The sequence below is a fragment of the Beta vulgaris genome, chromosome 5, assembly GCF_026745355.1.
Source record: "Beta vulgaris subsp. vulgaris cultivar EL10 chromosome 5, EL10.2, whole genome shotgun sequence".
Taxonomy (NCBI): Eukaryota; Viridiplantae; Streptophyta; class Magnoliopsida; order Caryophyllales; family Amaranthaceae; genus Beta; species Beta vulgaris.
In genome coordinates, this window is record NC_079206.1 from 18670487 (window position 1) to 18689811 (window position 19325).

General features: G+C 36.2%; 1 protein-coding gene and 1 long non-coding RNA gene across 2 annotated transcripts; both read right to left on the bottom strand.

Moving 5' to 3' along the window:
- Positions 1–7684: 7684 nt before the first annotated feature.
- On the bottom strand, positions 7685–9950 carry LOC130591686 (uncharacterized). Its single transcript, XR_008969700.1, has 3 exons — positions 9790–9950; positions 9183–9240; positions 7685–7895 (listed from the first exon to the last, which is right to left on the bottom strand). It is a non-coding gene; the product is annotated as an uncharacterized LOC130591686 (long non-coding RNA).
- A 3314-nt stretch (positions 9951–13264) lies between these two features.
- Positions 13265–17474, bottom strand: LOC104893010 (hypothetical protein). Its single transcript, XM_010679045.4, has 3 exons — positions 17254–17474; positions 16296–16406; positions 13265–13649 (listed from the first exon to the last, which is right to left on the bottom strand). The coding sequence occupies exons 1-3, from the start codon at positions 17417–17419 to the stop codon at positions 13612–13614; spliced, it is 315 nt and encodes a 104-aa protein (XP_010677347.2). The 5' UTR covers positions 17420–17474; the 3' UTR covers positions 13265–13611.
- Positions 17475–19325: the final 1851 nt, after the last annotated feature.

Consider the following 19325-nt stretch of genomic DNA (forward strand, 5'->3'; position numbering starts at 1 on the left):
ACCATTTATGGCATGACAAGTGGTGTGCCACCCCTCCTTCCATTCATGACAATTTTAATCAGCAATTCACACATCCCATACAATTTTTTTTTCTTCCGCAATCAAACCACAATATTTGCTCTACTCATGGTTAAGGGTCCAAAAAATCACATTGTGCTCACAATCTTTGTTCTCATTCATGGTTAATGGTGCTTTTATTTATTCCCATTACTCCTTGATGTTTTATCCCTGATCTACATACATTTGAAGTCGTAATGAGCATTGGCTATTAGAGTTCAATTTCAATTAGGGAACTTTTGCAAAAGATATGAATAGTAACATAATAGGTGCTTTCGCCATAACAAGGGTGCAAACTTCCTCCCACCAAGCACCCTCCAGGATTAGCACACCGCCGCCTGGTTGTGTGCACTTACAACCACAAGGATGTAATGATCTAATTCAACCAGAATTTTGAGAGAACATTTTTCTAGGGAGAAGAGAGTGAATGATTGTGTATATTTCTCTAACCGGGGAAAAAGAATTTTTATAAGCTAGAGAACCAAAAGAAAAGGCATGGAAAGATATTGTGAGAAAAAGAAGGCATAGCAACTGCGACATTATCGACAAGAATAGATTTGCCGTTAGAATTTGATTTCGAGAATCCCGCAAAATAAAATCTTGGAAAAGACGGTTACTAAATGAATCGGGTCATAAAACGACCCATAAACAACGCTCGTCACAAGCTTGAGCCTCATCCTCGCGTGTGTGGTTTGTCAATCCTTCTAGCCCATTACCAAAAAATTAAAAAAGCTTAAAAGAGTATGGTGATAAATAAACAAGACAATAAGCTTGTATTCTTTCATTGTGGAACTTAAGCTTTTCATGAACAAAGGCACTGAAACAAATAATCTAACTTTGAGGTTTTTATTTCCAACAATATCTTAATTCATTTATTTTTCACCTATGCTTGGTAACCTAGCTTAGACAATCTGTGTATGAAAGCATTTGAAAGGAAATAAATTTATGGAATGGATGAAACCAAATATGCACTTCTCAAAATTTCGAAGTGACGAATAGGTGATAGTGCAACATAAATTATCGAATTATGTATGGGTTACTAAGAAGAATTATTGAGGTTTCAATGTGCGTGGTTAACAATAACAATTAATCCTAATGGACATGAGATATATAAAAAACCTCTCTAGTCTCGAACCCTAAACTAAACACCGCTGCCCAGAGCAGGCCGCTAGTGACCGGCCTGAGCACGCTGCTCTTTCGGTCATCGGCGAGCCTGCTCTAACATAGTAGCACTAGTTTTCTTTGCCTAGTGTTGTAGGAATTTCAGTTGGTTTCTTCCGCCGACTGCGAAGAAGAACGAGAGAAGCTTCCTCTCCATCTCTATTTCTTTCTCACCGGAGGTCCTTGTGGTGGACTTTTCATCAGTTAAGCGAGTGGAAGGAATTACTCAGATCTTTTTTAACAAATTCAAGCAGCCCCTCTCCAAATCTTCCTCAAATGCCACAGTCGATAATCTCACCGGTAAGCTAAAGTTTAGGGTAAGGGTTTCCTATTTGGGCTAGGAAGTGCTAAATTCCATGTGGTTCTGTTTATATAAGTGAATTTGAGAACGTATTATCGAAGCTAACCTTGTCACTATCGTTTTGTGGTTTCGGTGTTACACGATCTTAACAGTAAAGGTAAAGATTAGATTAGGGTTTCTGTGTTTTGGCATTAGGGTCGGTCGTTTTTTAAGTTGTCATCTGCCATTGTTTGGTTTAAAAGTGGTGTTGATTGTATCTCTTCGGATGACGTTAACAATGACGAAGATATATTGGATGGAATCGACATAGAAGGAGAAGGTATTTTTATATTATTTCAACACTAGTAGAAAAATGATAATTTGCGTCTCTCTATTTGCATCGAACAGTTGTTAGACGAAAATGCTCAGGAACAGACGATTTGCATCGGATCATAGTCAAAATCCGACGCAAATAACCATAGAAAATGAATAAAAAGAAGATTTGCGTTGGAAGTGCACAAAGGTGTGACGCAAATGATTAAAGCCAGGATGTAGATTCAACAATGTGCGTCGGACATCCACTTAGATACGACGCATATGATTATTTGGGCCCAACAATGTGCGTGGGATAATACTTAGCGTGTGGCGCAGATGAGGCCCAATATAAACGCGCGCTTCTTCCTTCTTTTTTATTTACAATTCCTACCAATTAACTTTTTCCTTCCTCATCTCACACAGCCGTCACTCTTTCCCTCTTTCTCCTTCTCTTTTTCCCATCTTTCTTCCTTCAAATACATGTGCTTGTCGCCGGCGAATACATCTCAATCATTCTCGTTGGAAATTAGATTCATCGTCACATCGCCGAAAATACTGATTTCGTGGTTGTTTGTCTTCGGATTCGTTCTTTAGTGAACTGCAATCCTTCGTGAACTGAAAATCTTCATTAGAAAAAAGGGAAAATCCTTCGTGAACTGCAATTCGAATATGGCAAATCCTTCGTGAACTGCATTCTGTACCATTTTGTAACAAGATTAATATTGGGTTAGTCTATGAAATTGAATACACATGGAAATCTGGGTAAAATTGTTTATATTTGCTGGTTGAGTTTAAAAGGTAACTTTGTTCTTTCATATCCTTTTTTCTCCTTCATCTGTGTTTCAATTTTTTCACAAATAAATCTTCTCTTTTTCTTTTCACTTTTTTTTCGCTTGTCTTAATTTTTCGTCATCTGTCAATGTTTCCAGATCTGTTTGAAGACCTCCTTGTTTTTTTCATTTTATTATGCGTCTTAATCGTTGCTGGTGCATTTGTTCGAATTATGAGAACGAGAAGGAAGGTCAAGATGTGAAGGAAACTCCAAAATTTTTGTACTATATTAGTTATTGATAGATTTGTTTTTATGAATTGTATTATATATATTATGAAATTCCAAGTATTTCTACAAATTCTTGCTTTATTATTTATTAGTTTTCTTTGATTTCCATCCTCTCTACACATTCATCGTCACACTTTGAATTTCATTTTTTTGGAGCTTTATGTTTGGTTGTGGGTTGATTTTTTTTTTTAAAAGGGGAAATTTGCGTCAGATGGAGGACTACGTACGACGCAAATGACTGGCCTGAGCTGTTGCCAGTCTCGTATCTGCGTCGCATTCCGAGCTTAGTGCGACGCAGATGATACACCTTTTGCGTCGCACATTGCTCCGCATGTGACGCAAATAGCCTCTCAAGTGCGTCGTGTCCTTATCCGACGCAGATCTCGTATCTTCCATTTGCATCGAGACCTGTGCTGCCGGACCAAGGTCCGACGCAAATTGACAATTCTGTACTAGTACAATGCAAGTATTTTGTTATAGATAATTAAATTTGAGGACATAGAAGATGAAGTTTTGTTTGGTGTTTGTGTATGTTCTTTTAAGATTTTGATATATTCAAAGTTATTTCCTATTTAAACTTTTCTTTTTATAATTTATATGTATAAGAATATAGTATGTAAGAAAGAGCATATTACTCATGGAATTAGAGCATAGTAGTAACTTATAAATCATCAAATAATAATATAAAGAACATATTGCCAGATCAATTAGAATATAATATTGACTTGGAAAAAAGCATTCATGTGTCACTTACCTATGAGGACCTTATCAAGTGCCTTTTAGAAACAAATATCCTACAATGATTATGCTCCATAAAATGTTTAACAAGAATATATAAACCAGATTCTTTGTCAACATCAAACTGGACAAGAGCTTTGCATCCACATCGAAAGTCTTTCTTACTATATGTCTTTGGCTCAAAAAAAATTTGACTCTTAAACCCAGAATAAGAACATAAATACATGTGTTGTCGAACTGTCTTACCTTCCCATCAGCCCTATATGCTATCTTCTCTTTCCTAGTACCAAAACCATGCTTGAATGCATAGTTATTATACAATTCATATGCTTCCTCATCAGATTTAACCTTTCTTAATAACAACTCAGAAGTGATTGCCTCCACAAACCCTAATCGAAATAATAAAAAAAATAACATCATATATTATGTCAAACATACAAAACTTTAATTTGACAGATCACTATTTTCATATTATATGCAATAAAAAACAAACTTTTCATCAAAGATTTATAGTTTCAATTTCTAAAGTGAGCAAAATATTTAAGTGTTACTTGGTTAACATAACAAAACTAATTGGAGTTAGTGAACAACATATTCATTATTTATCTTTCTTGATGTTCTTTATAAATTACTATCATGCTCTATTTTCATGGTCATATGTTCTTTTTTTCATAATGATTTCATATTTTATTTTATCAATCAATTATACAAATTTTTTTCCAAATCAATACCATATTCTAATTGCACTAGTAATGTTCTTTATATTCTTATTAGATGTTCTTTATAAGTTACTATAATGTCATAATTCCATGAGTCATATGTTCTTTTTTTCATAATGGTTTCATATATACCTTTTATCAATCAACTATAGTATATATAATGCTTTTTTCCAAGTCAATACCATATTCTAATCAAAGTAGCAATATATATATGTTCTTTATATTATTATTGGATGATTTATAAGTTACTACTGTGCTCTAATTCCATGAGTAATATGTATTCTTATTTACATAAATTATCAAAAGAAAATCAAATTTACATAGGAAATAACATTGAATATATCAAAATCTTAAAAGACCATACACAAACACCAAACAAAACTTCATCTTCTACGTCATCACATTTAATTATCTTTAAGAAATAATAACAAAAATACCTGCACTGAAATAATATAAAAATATCTTCTCCTTCTATGTCAATTCCATCCAATATATATTTGTCATTGTTAACGTCATCGGAAGCTATAAAACGACAATCCGGATCATCTCGAAATTCACAATCAATCTTTATTGGGGTTTTTTTTTTTTTGCAAAGTTACTTCGTAATTAGTGTTAATAATATGTCAAACTAAAAGATAACAGTGATTGCCAAAATACTAATAATTCCTCTGTTTCACAATAACTGAAACACTTTTCTTATTTGGAATTATCACAATAAGTGAAACTAAGCTCCAAATGGTTAAAAAAAAAAAAAAAAAAAAAAAAGCTCACTCTTATTAAAAATGTACCACCAAAAAGTAAAAAAGAGCACCACAATTTCAATACTTCTTCACTCTACTTCATTGTGGTCCCAGCTTTCTCTCTCTAAATTCCTTGATAACTCCCCACTTTCTCTATGTTTCACTTTATTGTGAAACGGAGGAAGTAGATAATAGAATTTTATCTTAAAAAAAAAAATTAATGTGATGGTAGTAGAGTTCCCTCAGCCGCAATTCGTGGGAGTATCTGTTGAGTTTTGCCTTTTTTTTCTTTAATTTATTTACTTTTCTTCACTTGCTTAACAGGATTGCTCTGCGTTTGATTTTGCTTGCTCTGCGTTTTGTAGCATGACCATGCTCCTCTACGTGGTCTCGAGTGTATAAACAAAATTGCACTTTTCTCCTATGATGAATGGAGTTTAGAAGGGATTTTGTTGTATGGTAGTAAGGAGGAATCAAAGTTTTTCGTTAATAATCCTAGAGGGTTTGTTATGGGTAACTAGTTGTTTATCGGGTGAAACCTCTAGTCATTGCGTATAATTAGTTTATTATTTTTTAATGAAATCAATTGAATTACATGTCCCCGTATCAGCATATACAATTAGATTACACGTGACGACCTCCAATACTTCATTATTTTCAATTAGTATTGAGTACCGGGTTCATAATAAATTAATTGCTATATCATTCACTTTTCACAAAATGGGACACTCTCTTAAGTCAAAATGAGTCATTTTTAAACAAAGAATAATTATTTACCTTAAATGAGCCACTTGTATATAAGTAAAAGTGACCAATTTAGGACAAAAAGTTACTCGGGCATAAAGGGTAACTTTTTGAATTAAATAAATCACTCCTATATAAGTTTAATAATGTGTTTATATATTTAAGACAAATAGTTATCCGGTGCATAAACTCGTATCATACAATGGATCAGTCCTTCAAATAGTTGATTCGACACGACAAAGTTTGTAATATCATTTTTAAGTCATAAAGGCATGTTCCATTTCCATTCCTACCTATAATTGAGTGAAATTAACAAAAATATATATTCTCAAATTTCTCCTTCAGGTAGATAATATTGTGTTTTTTATTTTGTAAAAGACTAAGCATAAATTAAGGTATGGTGGGCCATTAGAAATTTTATAATGTAGCAAAGTTGGTTTGATATTTTTATTATCACTATTATGTTAAACGGAAACTTGATAGGTACTATAACTTGTAACACGATAATATATTAATATATTACTCATTTACTTGATAAATTAATGTGCGAGTCCAATTTGTGTGTCAATTTAAGAAGCATAAAAACTTCTACATTCAATAAAAATATAAATATGGGCTTGTAGATTAGTTAGTTAGTGTATTTATATCTCAAAGGAGATGTTGTGGGTTCGAGCCTTAACACACACATTTTTATTGTTTAACTAGTTATTATGCTCGGGCTATGCCCCGGGTAAGAAAATATTTCAGTTATTAATATAATACTTTATGATAATAATATTAAATACAACTTAGTCTAGTGGTTAAGACTTTAGTATATTGTATTTGAGGTCTTGGGATCAAACCTTTATACTACACAATTTCTAAATTTTTTTATGTACATGGATTACATGAACTAAAACTCCCTAGAGAGAGCGCCATGTGGCACAATTTTTTGTTTATGCACACCTTTTAATATCTTTGTATGGATTTGTCTCAATTGCTTGAGAGGGTTAGTCGGGATTGTTAGTTTGTGTTTGAGATTAACAAAAGTTAATTCTCTTTTTATGTTAGCGATTGTCATAGCTCTCAAAACCTTTTATCTGAATGTTGCTCCCTAAAGTCTGGGGGTTCATAGTATGCTCACCGAGTTAAGACTCATGTAGCTTGTGAGAATCTCACAAGCCTGTTACCTCTGGCTCGAGTTTATTCTATCCTTTTAGGTCTATCCTTAATCTCAAGGTTACTCAAGTCCTCAAGTGTCTACAATGCTTATCCTCCCAACAGGTGTTTAATCATCTTCAATGGTATCTTTTCGGATGACTTTGGCAAGCTGGAAAGCTATAATCAAAGTCATAACAACAATCAAGAGTCCAACGGAGAAGAAGTTTCTACTCTTTTTGCTTGTATGTTGACGTTAGTTTGTTTTCTAAGTCTTGTAATTGTTACTTACTTTGTCTTGTTTGTTCTTGAAAGGGCATTAAATTGCCTTCTAATTTAGGTTGTATGTTGCTTAAACTTTATTAATTATAGATGAAACGATGTCAAAAATTAAAAAATGTGTGTGGTTATTGCTAATGTATATATGAGGTTGCTAACAAAAATTTACAGAAGTTTTAATTGGATTATTGTTGATATATATGAGGTTATTCATAAGGTCACACAATCATTAAGCATGCAATGCGTTACACATACGACGGACTGAATATTTGGTCAATCGTGAAAATCATATACTTCTTGTGGAAATTGTAACACCCCCACGACTCCTCCTTTTATAAACTAGGAGAAATTGCGGGAGTTGTTATGCCACGCATGATAATACGTAAGGCTAATCAGATAATACAGCGGAAGTCTTTTAAGATAAACTGAAAATACTTTAATACAATGGAAATAAGAAAGTATGTAAATGAATTACAAACTCCGAGACTATCCCATACTAGTCCCATATTCAAAAGTCAAACCTTGACCCCATTGGTCAAGTAAAGTCAAATATAAAATTCAAGATAACTTAAATAAGAAAGTATTCGTGTACTAAAACTCCCATCAGGATGCTTATGATTTCCATGCACATCAAGAACTTGTACCTGCAACTTCTTCTCTAAACTCTGCTCACCAAATGGATCATCATAGGGTTGTTGAGGAAAACAACAACCAAAAGAAACAAAGAAACACATACATCAGCAACGCTGAGTACATAACACAACTAACTAATGCGAGTAATAATGCATGCAATCCTCAATCACTTCGGCTTGCTCTTCTTACGACTCTACATGCGACAAGCATATAACTGAACTTACTAAATACTTTCGTTTATTATTATTTGGCAATGAACGGGCACCGTCCTCCTCTTAGATCATACGGGCTACTATTCTTGTGTAAGAGATCCCACACCTCTTACTAAAGTTCCATGAACTTTAAATAACTTGACTCGAGAATTTAAGCTTGTTAGTAATGAAAGGGTGAGAGTGAGCCTCTAGACTCAACATCTCAGAGATAAAGAATACGAGTGACACCTAGTCCACTCAAAGATCTTGATAATTGGAATTCCATAAACTTGCTTGATAAAATAAAAGCATTAACATCGTCATGCTAAGCTATATGCAGGAGTATAGTTTCACACTAACTCCCCCTTATGTTCAATACTCATGGGGGATCCATCCCAAGAGTTTTATTGCCAAAGCCCATTATGTGAGACACAATCACAATAATACATCTAGCAAATAAATTAATTTCTTATCTTTCTTTAACAAGTGAATGCAACAAACACCATAATTAACTCAATTCTAAATTCTTTGAGACCTTGCTCATCTTATTACTTTAATGACTCCATGAGTCCTTTTTCTTACTTTCTTAAGGATCCATGATCCAATCAATTGAGTCCTTGCTCAATGATTAAACTACTTGTGAGACCTTGCTCAATAACTTTAACTTGTGAGACCTTGCTCAACAAATATAACTTCTCATGAGACCTTGCTCAATAATATATAAAACTTCTAATGAGATCATGCTCAATAAAAATATAACCTCAAATGAGACCATGCTCAATAAAATATTCATAGGCAAGCCATAACTTCAAGAGTAACTTTAATCATGCTCAAAAGCAATAATCATCAATCACATGCTTTTCAAATATAGGAATAACTCAAAAGTTCCATTCCTAATCTCCTTTCTAAGTTCTCAACATATACTCAAACAATTTCAAGGCATAAGCCTCTCCTTACTCCTCATGCTCAATAATATATATATATATATATATATATATATATATATATATATATATATATATATATATATATATATATATATATATATATATATATATATATATATATATATATATATATATATATATATCCTTGAAACTACTAAAGTCAAGGTCAAAGTGTATGTACCTTGATTACACAAAAATCAACAGTCAAAAGTTTGACTGGCTTTAATTATTCTTGAAACCTACCAACAATAAAGTACTATCAATTGTATTCCAACAACAATTCAAAGCTACTAATAAATAAAAATCAGCATTTTAAATATAATAATAAAGCTGATTTTTCCTTACAAATGCTTTAAAAACTATTTTAAAGTCATAACTTGAAAACCTTTACTAGTAGGCAAAACCCACTACAAACTAATACTTAAAACTTATAAAAACTACTATTTTCCTAATAATTTATTGCTGTAAATTAATTAATAATAATAACAGAATTTTTTTTTTTTACAAGTGGTTCGAAAACCACAAAAGCCAAAACTTAACACTCGTCGGCGCCACCACGAGCACCACCTGTACCGCCACCGGCGCGGCAGCGGTAGGTGGCACTCGTCGTGCCCAGCTACTGCTGCTACACTGGCACGGCAGTGGCCACGCCACACTCGCCGGTGCCCAGCCAAACCCCACCGCCACAAGGTGGCCGGAAAACGCAAGGGGGAGGAGGAGTCCGAAAATAAAGGGGAAGAAAGTAAAAGAAGAAAGTAAAAGAAGAAAATAAAATTCAGAAAAATAACCTTTCTACTTTCCTTTGATATTTGCAAGATCTTCCAACAATTTTCAAAAACAAAAACTAGATTAGAACTTGAATCTTTGAAGAAATTGCTTAAAGAAAACTTACTTGAGGAAGAAAGAGTTTGAGAGAAAAACCCATCTTACTCATTCTTTTGAAAAGGTGGCTAGTGAAAAAAAGATGGGAAACTTTAGGGTTTCCTTTTTATAGTGGTAGCCAATTTGGGTAAAAGACCAAAATGCCCTTACTCATCAAATTGCCAAAATACATTTGATGATAAATTTCCAAAATAATCTTCCTACTAATATTAATAAGATACTTTCTTGAAAATACTGAAATACTTCTTTATGGAAATACTCAAATACTATTTTGGTAAAATGACCAAAATACCCTTCTGCTCTAAAATACTGAAATTAAATAACTTTAATAATTAAAAATGATTAAAACTATTTAATTAAATATCTTAAAAATATGGGGGATTACAGAAATCATGTTCAACTAGGATAAAAATGAAAAACTTGATTTCGTAACGTATCTATTTGCCCTAGCCCCCAAATTAGTTTGAACAATTCAATTTTTGGCTTCGGTTTAGCATCTTTAAATCCTTGCTTACTTCTCTATTTGAACCTTATATCTTATTTCACATCGAGTCATTTAACCCCAAATTCATTTTGAACATGATAATATGAGGCATAATGTAACTATTGTGTAGAATTTTAGGCTTGCAATTGTTGTAGATTGAATTTTGGGAACGAAAAGGGCATTTTAGGCCTATTTTTGCCTTTTCGCGTCCAATTCATACTTATCGCGTCATTTAACCCCAATTTCATTTTGAACATGATAATATGAGGTATAATGTAACTGTTGTATAGATTCTTAGGCTTGCATTTTTTGTTGGTTGTATATCGGGAACATAAATGTGATTTTAGGCCTACTTTTGCCTTTTCGCGTCCAATTCCTGTTTCTCGAGTCATTTAACTCCATTTTATTTTTGAATATGATAATATGAGATATAATATAACTAGTGCGTAGAGTTTTAGGCTTGCATTTGTTTTTGATTGAATTTCGGGAAGATATATGTCATTTTTAGAACTACTAACTACGATAAATGATTGAATTCTTATATTATGTGTTTATTCCTTGGTTGTTTTGCAAGGTTTATATGAATAACACACCAAGTTTGAGGGCCTTCACCACAGACGAATTACATGAAGTTCGGGATGAGTTGGCGTCCCATATTTGTGATGATTGCTTCTGATACATTTTGGTGGAATATCGTGATATGATTAGCTACATCTACTAGTTTGTATCAATTCTATGCACACTTTTTACATTATTAAATATACATATTTAAAGTTAATTATTACGTTCAAAAACTTGTCATATGTTATTGCAATTTGATCGGATTTTTTTTGCGCCAAAGGGAGGTTTTGGGTGGGGGGCTGTCATGGTGGGTTGTTGGGCTGGGCTATGGGGCTGGTTGGGTGCTGGCAGCAATGGATGGAGGGGCTGGCAGAGGGTGGGATGGGGTGGGGTATAGGAGAGTGAAGGGGGGGGGCTGGGTCGAAGGGAATGGCAGGGGGAGTGTAGGGAGTGGGCTGTGCTGAGTGGGCAGGGTTTGGGGGAATGGGGGGAGTGCAGGGGGTAGGGGCAGGTGGGCTGGGGTGGGAGTGGAGTGCAGGGGGCTGGGCTGGGGTGGGGAGTGCAGGGGGTGGGGCAGGTGGGCTGGGGGAGTGCAGGGGCAGGGCAGGGCTGGGTGTGGGGGGTGAGCTCTGTGTGGGGGGGGGGGGTGGGCAGGGCTGGCAGGGGGAGTGCAGGGGTGGGTTGGGGTGGTTGGGTGTGGTGGTGGGCAGGGCTGGCAGGGGAGTGCAGGCTGGGTGTGTAGGGGGTGGGGGCAGGTGGGTTGGGGGTGGAGTGGAGTGTAGGGGGCTGGGAGGGGGTGGGGAGCAGGTGGGCTGGGGGAGTGTAGGGGCAGGGTTGGGCTGGGTGTGGGGGGTGAGTTGTGTGTGGGGGGGGTGGGGGGGCAGGGCTGGGAGGGGGGAGTGTAAGGGTGGGTTGGGTGTGGGGGTGGGCAGGGCTGGGAGGGGGAGTGCAGGGCTGGGTGTGGGGGCGACTGGCTGGGGTGGGAAGGGCAGGGGGCAGGGGCAGGGGAAGTGCGGGGCTGGGGGAGTGCATGGCAGATTTATTTTTTTAGAAATAAAAATAGGAATACGAAGGGTTGCGGTTTTAAGCCTAAAACGCAACCCTTTGAGCTACGAAGGGCTGCGTTTTTGGCCTGAACCGCAACCCTTCTTTTCTATTGAAGGGCTGCTATGGAAAGGGATGCTGGCCAAAAACACAACCCTTAGGGATGTTTTAACCGCAGTCCTTCCTTATTTTTTGCACTAGTGACAACTATGAAGTATCTAATTATCAATCTATAGATGAGGTTGCCGCAAATGCTACCTAAGAATTTAGTTAAATTGCTCTCATCTCCTTTGATATAGATAAACTTTGCTTCATCATGAAGTATATGGACGAATTCATTTATCATACACCAAGGTGTATAGGGTGTATCATGAACACAATACACCCCACACTGATTTTTACTTATTTGCTCATTTGGAACTCTCTTTTTTAGCACACTTTGCTCATATGTATTATTTCAAATGAGAAATGAGCACCAAAAATTAACATTAGATGTACCATCCTCACGATTCTTCAGCGTGTATGATAGAACATCTGAACTATGGTTTCCTCCAGGGGTTGTTGCAAATCCTGGTGGTTGCCAAAGGCAGTGATATATACAGTAGCTCGTTGTGTGCTTCAATGCATTAATGATATGCATGACACGCAAACTGTTCATAGAGACATTAAACCTTCCAATGTGTTGATAAATTGCAAAGGAGAAGTGAAAATTGGTAATTTTGGGGCGAGTACTAAAGTCACCGTGAGCTAGTTCAATTCAATTGAAGCGGGTCAAGGAACTTCGGCCTATATGGGCCCAGAAAAACATGACCCACTAAAGTGGGATTGCAGCGATGGAGGTATAGAGTGTTTTGCTGTTGATGTATGGTCCTTCAGGATAGCGTCGTTAGAGTGCTATTTAGAGCAGCAAAAGCCAGATATGGCAACGATAACTTGCACCATCTGCTTTGGAGACGAGTGACGATAGAGTCACCAGAGACCATGCCATCAGAGTGTCAGGGGTTTTTAAGGAGGTGTTTGGAGAAAGACTGGAAAAAGAGAGGTTCATTTCAGAACTTCTTGGTCATCCTTCTATTAATAATGGTAGCTGTGATTCCAACGAATAGATGTTAAGATATCTGCGTAAACTCTGAGTGAAGTCGACTAGAATTGCTTTGCATATATAGTAGCATTAGACATCAGTAGTCTTCATTCCTTTTTACCTTTATAATAGCTTGTTTCTGCATGTGGTTTTATACAATAGATTTGAAGTCTAAAAGCAAGAATATAAAAGGAGATGAATGGACAAAACATTGTAGTCCCTGTGTAAGATTCCACTAATCATTAATGTCGATCACTAGTTCACAACTTTCCAGAAAATGTCCGGCCAGCATGTCTCATATGGTCAAACAGAGCTCTTGCTAAGGCTCTCCCTACTCCCTAGATAATTATGTAAATAACAGTTCACATGAAAGATAAATACAATTTACAACAAAAGTTTGAGTGGAGTCTTCAAGCTTTAATTTTTCTATCAAAAGATTTGACTTCTTAAAAGTTTAATGCTTGAATAAATAAGGATGATAACCTTCTTCACATTATACAATGCAGTAGCAGTATCCATAATAAGGGGACAAGGCAAATCTCCAGTCGAGAATTTCATTCATTTGAATTGGGCGTTACTCATTACGAAGGACCTACCTGTGTTCCACGACAGCCAATGATCAATATGACAGTAATTAAGACAATGCATCAACTTACAAAATGCAGTAATTACAGAAGCATGTAAAGTTGTCAGGTAGACTACAGCAGGACGCTATACTACTAAGTAACATGGGAAGATCAAAGTATTATATTTCTGAAGTGATTAGATTAATAACAAATAAAGAAAGATCGACTCAGAAAGTCCGTACATTTCTAGTCCTTTATAGTATTATTATAACCACACAGTGATACACCATATGAGGAGTTGAGGACAAAATATAAATTGTTCCAAAAGAGATTCCAATGAGAGGTAAAAGAACTGCAAATACATCATTGATCATTCTAATTGCTAATATTGCAATATTCATATCAGTTGGCTGGATTTCTTCAATTGTGAACATTGTGATAGAGCTGATGAAGTACAATTCTACAATAAAACATTTTAATCTCATTTCTCAAGGTATCAGCTAATAATTTTTTGGTCTCAGCTCAAGGCCACCTGGTTTAAGTGTTGTAATATCTGATATTGGTCGAAATGGCTATAGTGAAGGGTACAAGACTAGAAAAATTGGTAAGGGCAGACATCAAATGCATAGCCAGCAAGTGTTCAGGAAAGATAAACATTTTTAATCTATTTGACTTTATTTACATAATCCTGTTTTGAGGGGACACTCTCACCAAAAAGATGACCTCCGTGGACAGTAGCTGAACAAGATAGAGAAAAGTTGGGGCAGGCTACAAGACCAAAATAGGAGGTAACCACCCAACATGTGTCTCACGAAATATAGAGTTCCAAGAAATCATTGCTGCGTCTAAATTGTCACCACTTTACCAATACCCCAACTTGGACATCCACTGAAAAAATTCTTCTCAAATGGGCAATTCCTGCAAGTGCTGTCTCAACTGCAAAGTAAAACAGTACACCAACACCCCCCCCCCCCCTTCCAACAAAAAAAAAAAAGTCTAGCCTTTCAGGGTCCTTGTAGAGCATATATCAGATACATGGTTTTAACTTTCAAGTGTTTGGATTTTCATTGATGTTATCGAAGCAGAAGTTAATGAACAGAGGTCATGGAATTTAAGGATAGTCGAAGAAAGAGAGTTGATTTCTTTAGTCGCAATTGAACTAGACTAACGTCAGGAGAGAAGTTAGGCAAGGTCAACACACTCCCCTAATTAAGAATTAAGGTAGCGAGCACCTCATCCACCTTATATATAATACGGCTGATGAGTGATCTAATACAGCTATGCAAGTACTTACCATAGGAGATAAATAGACGTGAAGCCCAAACAAGTGATAGAGATACATATAACGGAAAATTTAACCTAAATGGACAGTAGTAGCCGGGTCCAATATGCCTCTCTTTTACTTTTTAGCCACACCATCATACCAAGGTAGAGACTACAGATTTGGAGGCATGTCAAACTGTGGTTAAGAGAAACATTCAAAAGAAGTCATGGGAACAAATACAGTTGGCTTTGCAGCAAGCAACAATGAGAAACTTTAAGTGATTCTCACATTCTCTAAACAGCCCTCACACTCATGCAGTTACGCTTACGCAGTTACAAGGGCTTAATCGCCTTAATGTGATACTGTCCCTAATCGAAAGAGTGTACCTCGTGGATCGGTCCTATTCTAAAGCCTTTTGAGTACTACCTTTAAACGGAAAGTAAAAGGTTGAAGCATCTAGTCATAATTCTTGAAACATTTTTTTGGCAAAGAATATAGCCATGGCTTCTCGTCTCAGACCTCAAAGCCAACAATTTACTTCTCCAAAGGGTCTCCATAAGACAATAATGCCACGAAGATATAAGTCAAGTTTTTTAAGGTTGTCTTCCTCCCCTTGGACTAATCTTTGTACGTTCAGATCCTCAAGTCAATGTTCTTGCTCTATTTTCAAGACTCTTCCTGTCTTCCATCCATAAATCGTGCAAATCCCTTCCCTTATTTTAGGTTGTCTTCCTCACCTTGGACTAATCGTTGTACGTTCAGATCCTCAAGTCAATATTATCATTCCTTGCTCTATTTTCAGAACTTCTCCATCCATCAACCATCCAAATCCCTTCCCTTATTTTAGGCAACAATCACTAAGACACTGCCCTCACAGCTGACAGACCCTAAGAAGATATATAAACTTGTGTTACAAAGCTCCCATGATCCAATTGACTATCATTTCAAAAGTAGTTACATAGCATCATACATGCTATTTACTATTACAAAGCTCCCATGGTCCCATTGACTATCATTTCAAAAGTAATTACTAGTCCACTATACCTTGGACTTCTCGTGTCGATAGTATTATGGACTAGTAATTTGAAAATGGACACCTCTTCCCAAAGCTTTCCAGATGCATAAGAACTAAAAAACACTTCCTTGGGGAATGATGGGAGTGATGGGAATGATAAAACAAATCAATCACATAACCCCTGCAAGGAAACAATGTTTTTTTGTGAAAATAGAACAGCAATAGTCCTCCTTAAGAAAGATACATTTTTTATATTTAAAGATGTACCCTAGTAACTATCAGCATCTGAAAGAACAGATGTGTCCTAACGATGCATAACATGCAAAGTTCAAAAATTATTCATATTCAACAAAAGAAAATACAATCAACATTCTCACGAAGGGGAAAAAAATTGAACCTGGCTTAGATATGAGGTTGATTCGAGATCGAGGTGCCTCGAACATCCAACTATCCTCATCTAATGACTTAACTTGTTTATTAAGTGCATCCATCAAATCCGTTTTCAGTACTGCAAAAATAGAGGTCAAGCAGGAGATCAATCACCACATGCTCCACTTAAACGATCATCAAAACTTCTAACTAATTGCTCATGTTTATTCAAAACATATCAACTTCAGACTCAAAACATCACATCCCCTTCAAAATCTTCTGGTTCAGATTCAGAGTTTATTAAAATAGGTAATGGTGGAGAAAAAGGGAAGGAAGAGGAAGAAGTTGCCTTCTTTGGATAAGGCAGTGGGGGGAGGAAGGTTAGGGCGAATGAAAGATCTATTTTTCCTAGCTCTTTAATAAACATCATCCCTCCGAAAATGGAGAAATTCGAAGGGAGAATGGAGCTCCATCTTCCCCCTCCCTTTCTTTTCCTTCCCCTTCCTCCTCTATTCCCCCCCCCCCCCTCTTTGTTCTCCAACCAAATCGTTAAGATGCACGCAACGGAATTTCTCATGCAAAATACAACACTTCCTTGTAAATTTTGTAAGCAACATACTAATTTTATATGCTTCCCTAGTTTTGATTGCTACATGCTACTTGAGATTTAATTCTCTAGATGGGATTCTTTAATTTGACAAAAAATGATTTATTCTAGTATTTTCTTTCACCATATAGCCTAATAACTTCCTTCATAACAATAAACCACGTATCAAACAAAACCCAAAAAAAAAAGCTTCAAAGAAAAAGAGGCAAAATTCATAAGAAAAACATATGTTCCTCCCTAAGTGGTGCACCTAAGTTATAACCTAGTAGTTACAAGTAGTTGAATTTAATAAATTAGAAAAGCAGTGTAGAGTTGCAGAAAAAATGAGAATTGAAAGCGACGAAAATAGAGAAAAAAAGAGAGAGAAAAGGGAGGTTACCATGAAGAGCTTCATCCTTGGAGTCGAGAAGAGAGAGTAATTGAGAAGAAGAGAGCTGGAAATCATCAGGAGATAAAGCAACGCCATTGTTGATGTTGTTGGTAGGGGGATGGTGATGGCTGTTAATACCACTGCCGGTGCCTTGCAGCGCTGATGTCGTCGCCATCCCTCTGCTTTCCGGGTCAAGTGTCAAATTTAACGCCTAATCAATGATTAAATGGTGTTATTAGATGTTGCTCGTATTTAATTAATTTGTCCATATTTTTTACGGTTTTTTCACCACGTATTCGTGTAATTCTTCATAATTCATGGGTACCCTTCTTTTTAAAAAAAACTAGTATTTAGGCCCGGGCGTTGCTCCGGGTTGGTACGGTTTTTCGAACTTGATATGCATCTTCTTTCCATTCCCATTAAAATATATTAAGGAAAACTCAATATTTAAACGGTACACATATAATAATGTGGACACGTATTGCATGATTAAAAGTTGGTTGAGATGGTATTGTGTCATGTATAATAGCAAGAGGTCACGGGTTCAAATCTTGCTAGAAGCTCATTTTACTTTTGTTAATTGACATGACTTATGTACACATTGGACCATTTTAATATATACGGAGGTGCCACATGGCGCATATACATTATCACGCACGCCTTTTAATATATTTGTATAGATACACTAGATACTCTTACTATTTCAATAAAATTCACAAAATATTCTTAATAACTAACGGTGTTAAGTTTTCGCTAGTCATTGATCCTAATCAACCCTCTAACCTAACCCTTAAGCCCTAATCCTAACCTCCTAATACCTAACCCCTACCTTAACCACCCAACCACCACCCCTCCCCTACCCACGCAGCCTCCCCCACTAAAGATGGCAACCCAGTCTAGATCCGAGCCTAGTCCGCTTCGGTCTGAAGGGAAAATTCTGAGTCGACTACCACAAAAAAAAAAAATGACTCCAACTCCGTTTAAAAAGTCCAACTCCGAGTCGGAGGAAGGTCGGAGTCGGATCTCATAAAATAATCCGACTCCAACTTTAAGTCAATCAATCCTTTTTTCTTACTTATGTTAATGTGTTATTTATGTATAACCTCACTTTCAGCCAATTGTATTATATAGGATTTTCCTATTGAAAAAATGATTGTTAAAAATAATATTAATATTTAGATTATTTGCACTATATAAGATTTTCATATGATTATAAGAATAAATTATAATGATTCGATTATTGTATTATAGAAGACTATTCTATTATACAAAATGGGTAGGTGTTCGGGGTCGCATTTTTGGATTTTAAGTCGGATGTTCATATCTAAAGTCGGGTCGGAGTCGGATTTTCGGAGTCGGTGTCGGTGTCGGATTTAAAATCCGACTTCCTGTAGGGTCGGAGTCGGATTATGTATAATTGGTCTAAGTCTGACCCGTTGCCATTCCTACCCCAACCCCTCCCCCCACCACCCTCGTCGATCCCCCCTCCCCACTCCCACCACCCCTTCGAATTTTCCCACCCCCACTTCCGTCTGGCGATGGGTAGGATATGGACAGGGTCCTCTAGGATCCAGATCCGTTTTTAGGTAAGGATCCATATCCTACCCGGATCCACTGGGTAATAATAATGAGGATCTAGATCCAGATATGTATGGATATGGATCCAGATATGTATGGATCCTACGGATCCGGGTCCTAAACGGATCCTTGCTTATTGTCTTCATACTATCCTAATTATCATAATAATTAAAAATTTTAAACAATAAAGTCATCTAATATCAACCCAAAAATACATCTAATTTTTGAAAAATAATCATTGCAACCACTTACAACTATTCAATTATCAAACTGTAGATTAGTTATCGACCCAATTTTCGAATTTAATTATCCGGTAAATTCGCACAAAAATCACACATTAATTAGAACAATAATTCGAAATTCAAGCGAAAATCCATTTTACATGTAATAACTAATATTATAATATTATCAAAATATAATATTAAATTATAATAATATTATAAAAACGGGTAAACGGGTCTGGATCTGGGTAATAATTTAGGACCCGGTCCAGATCCATTTTT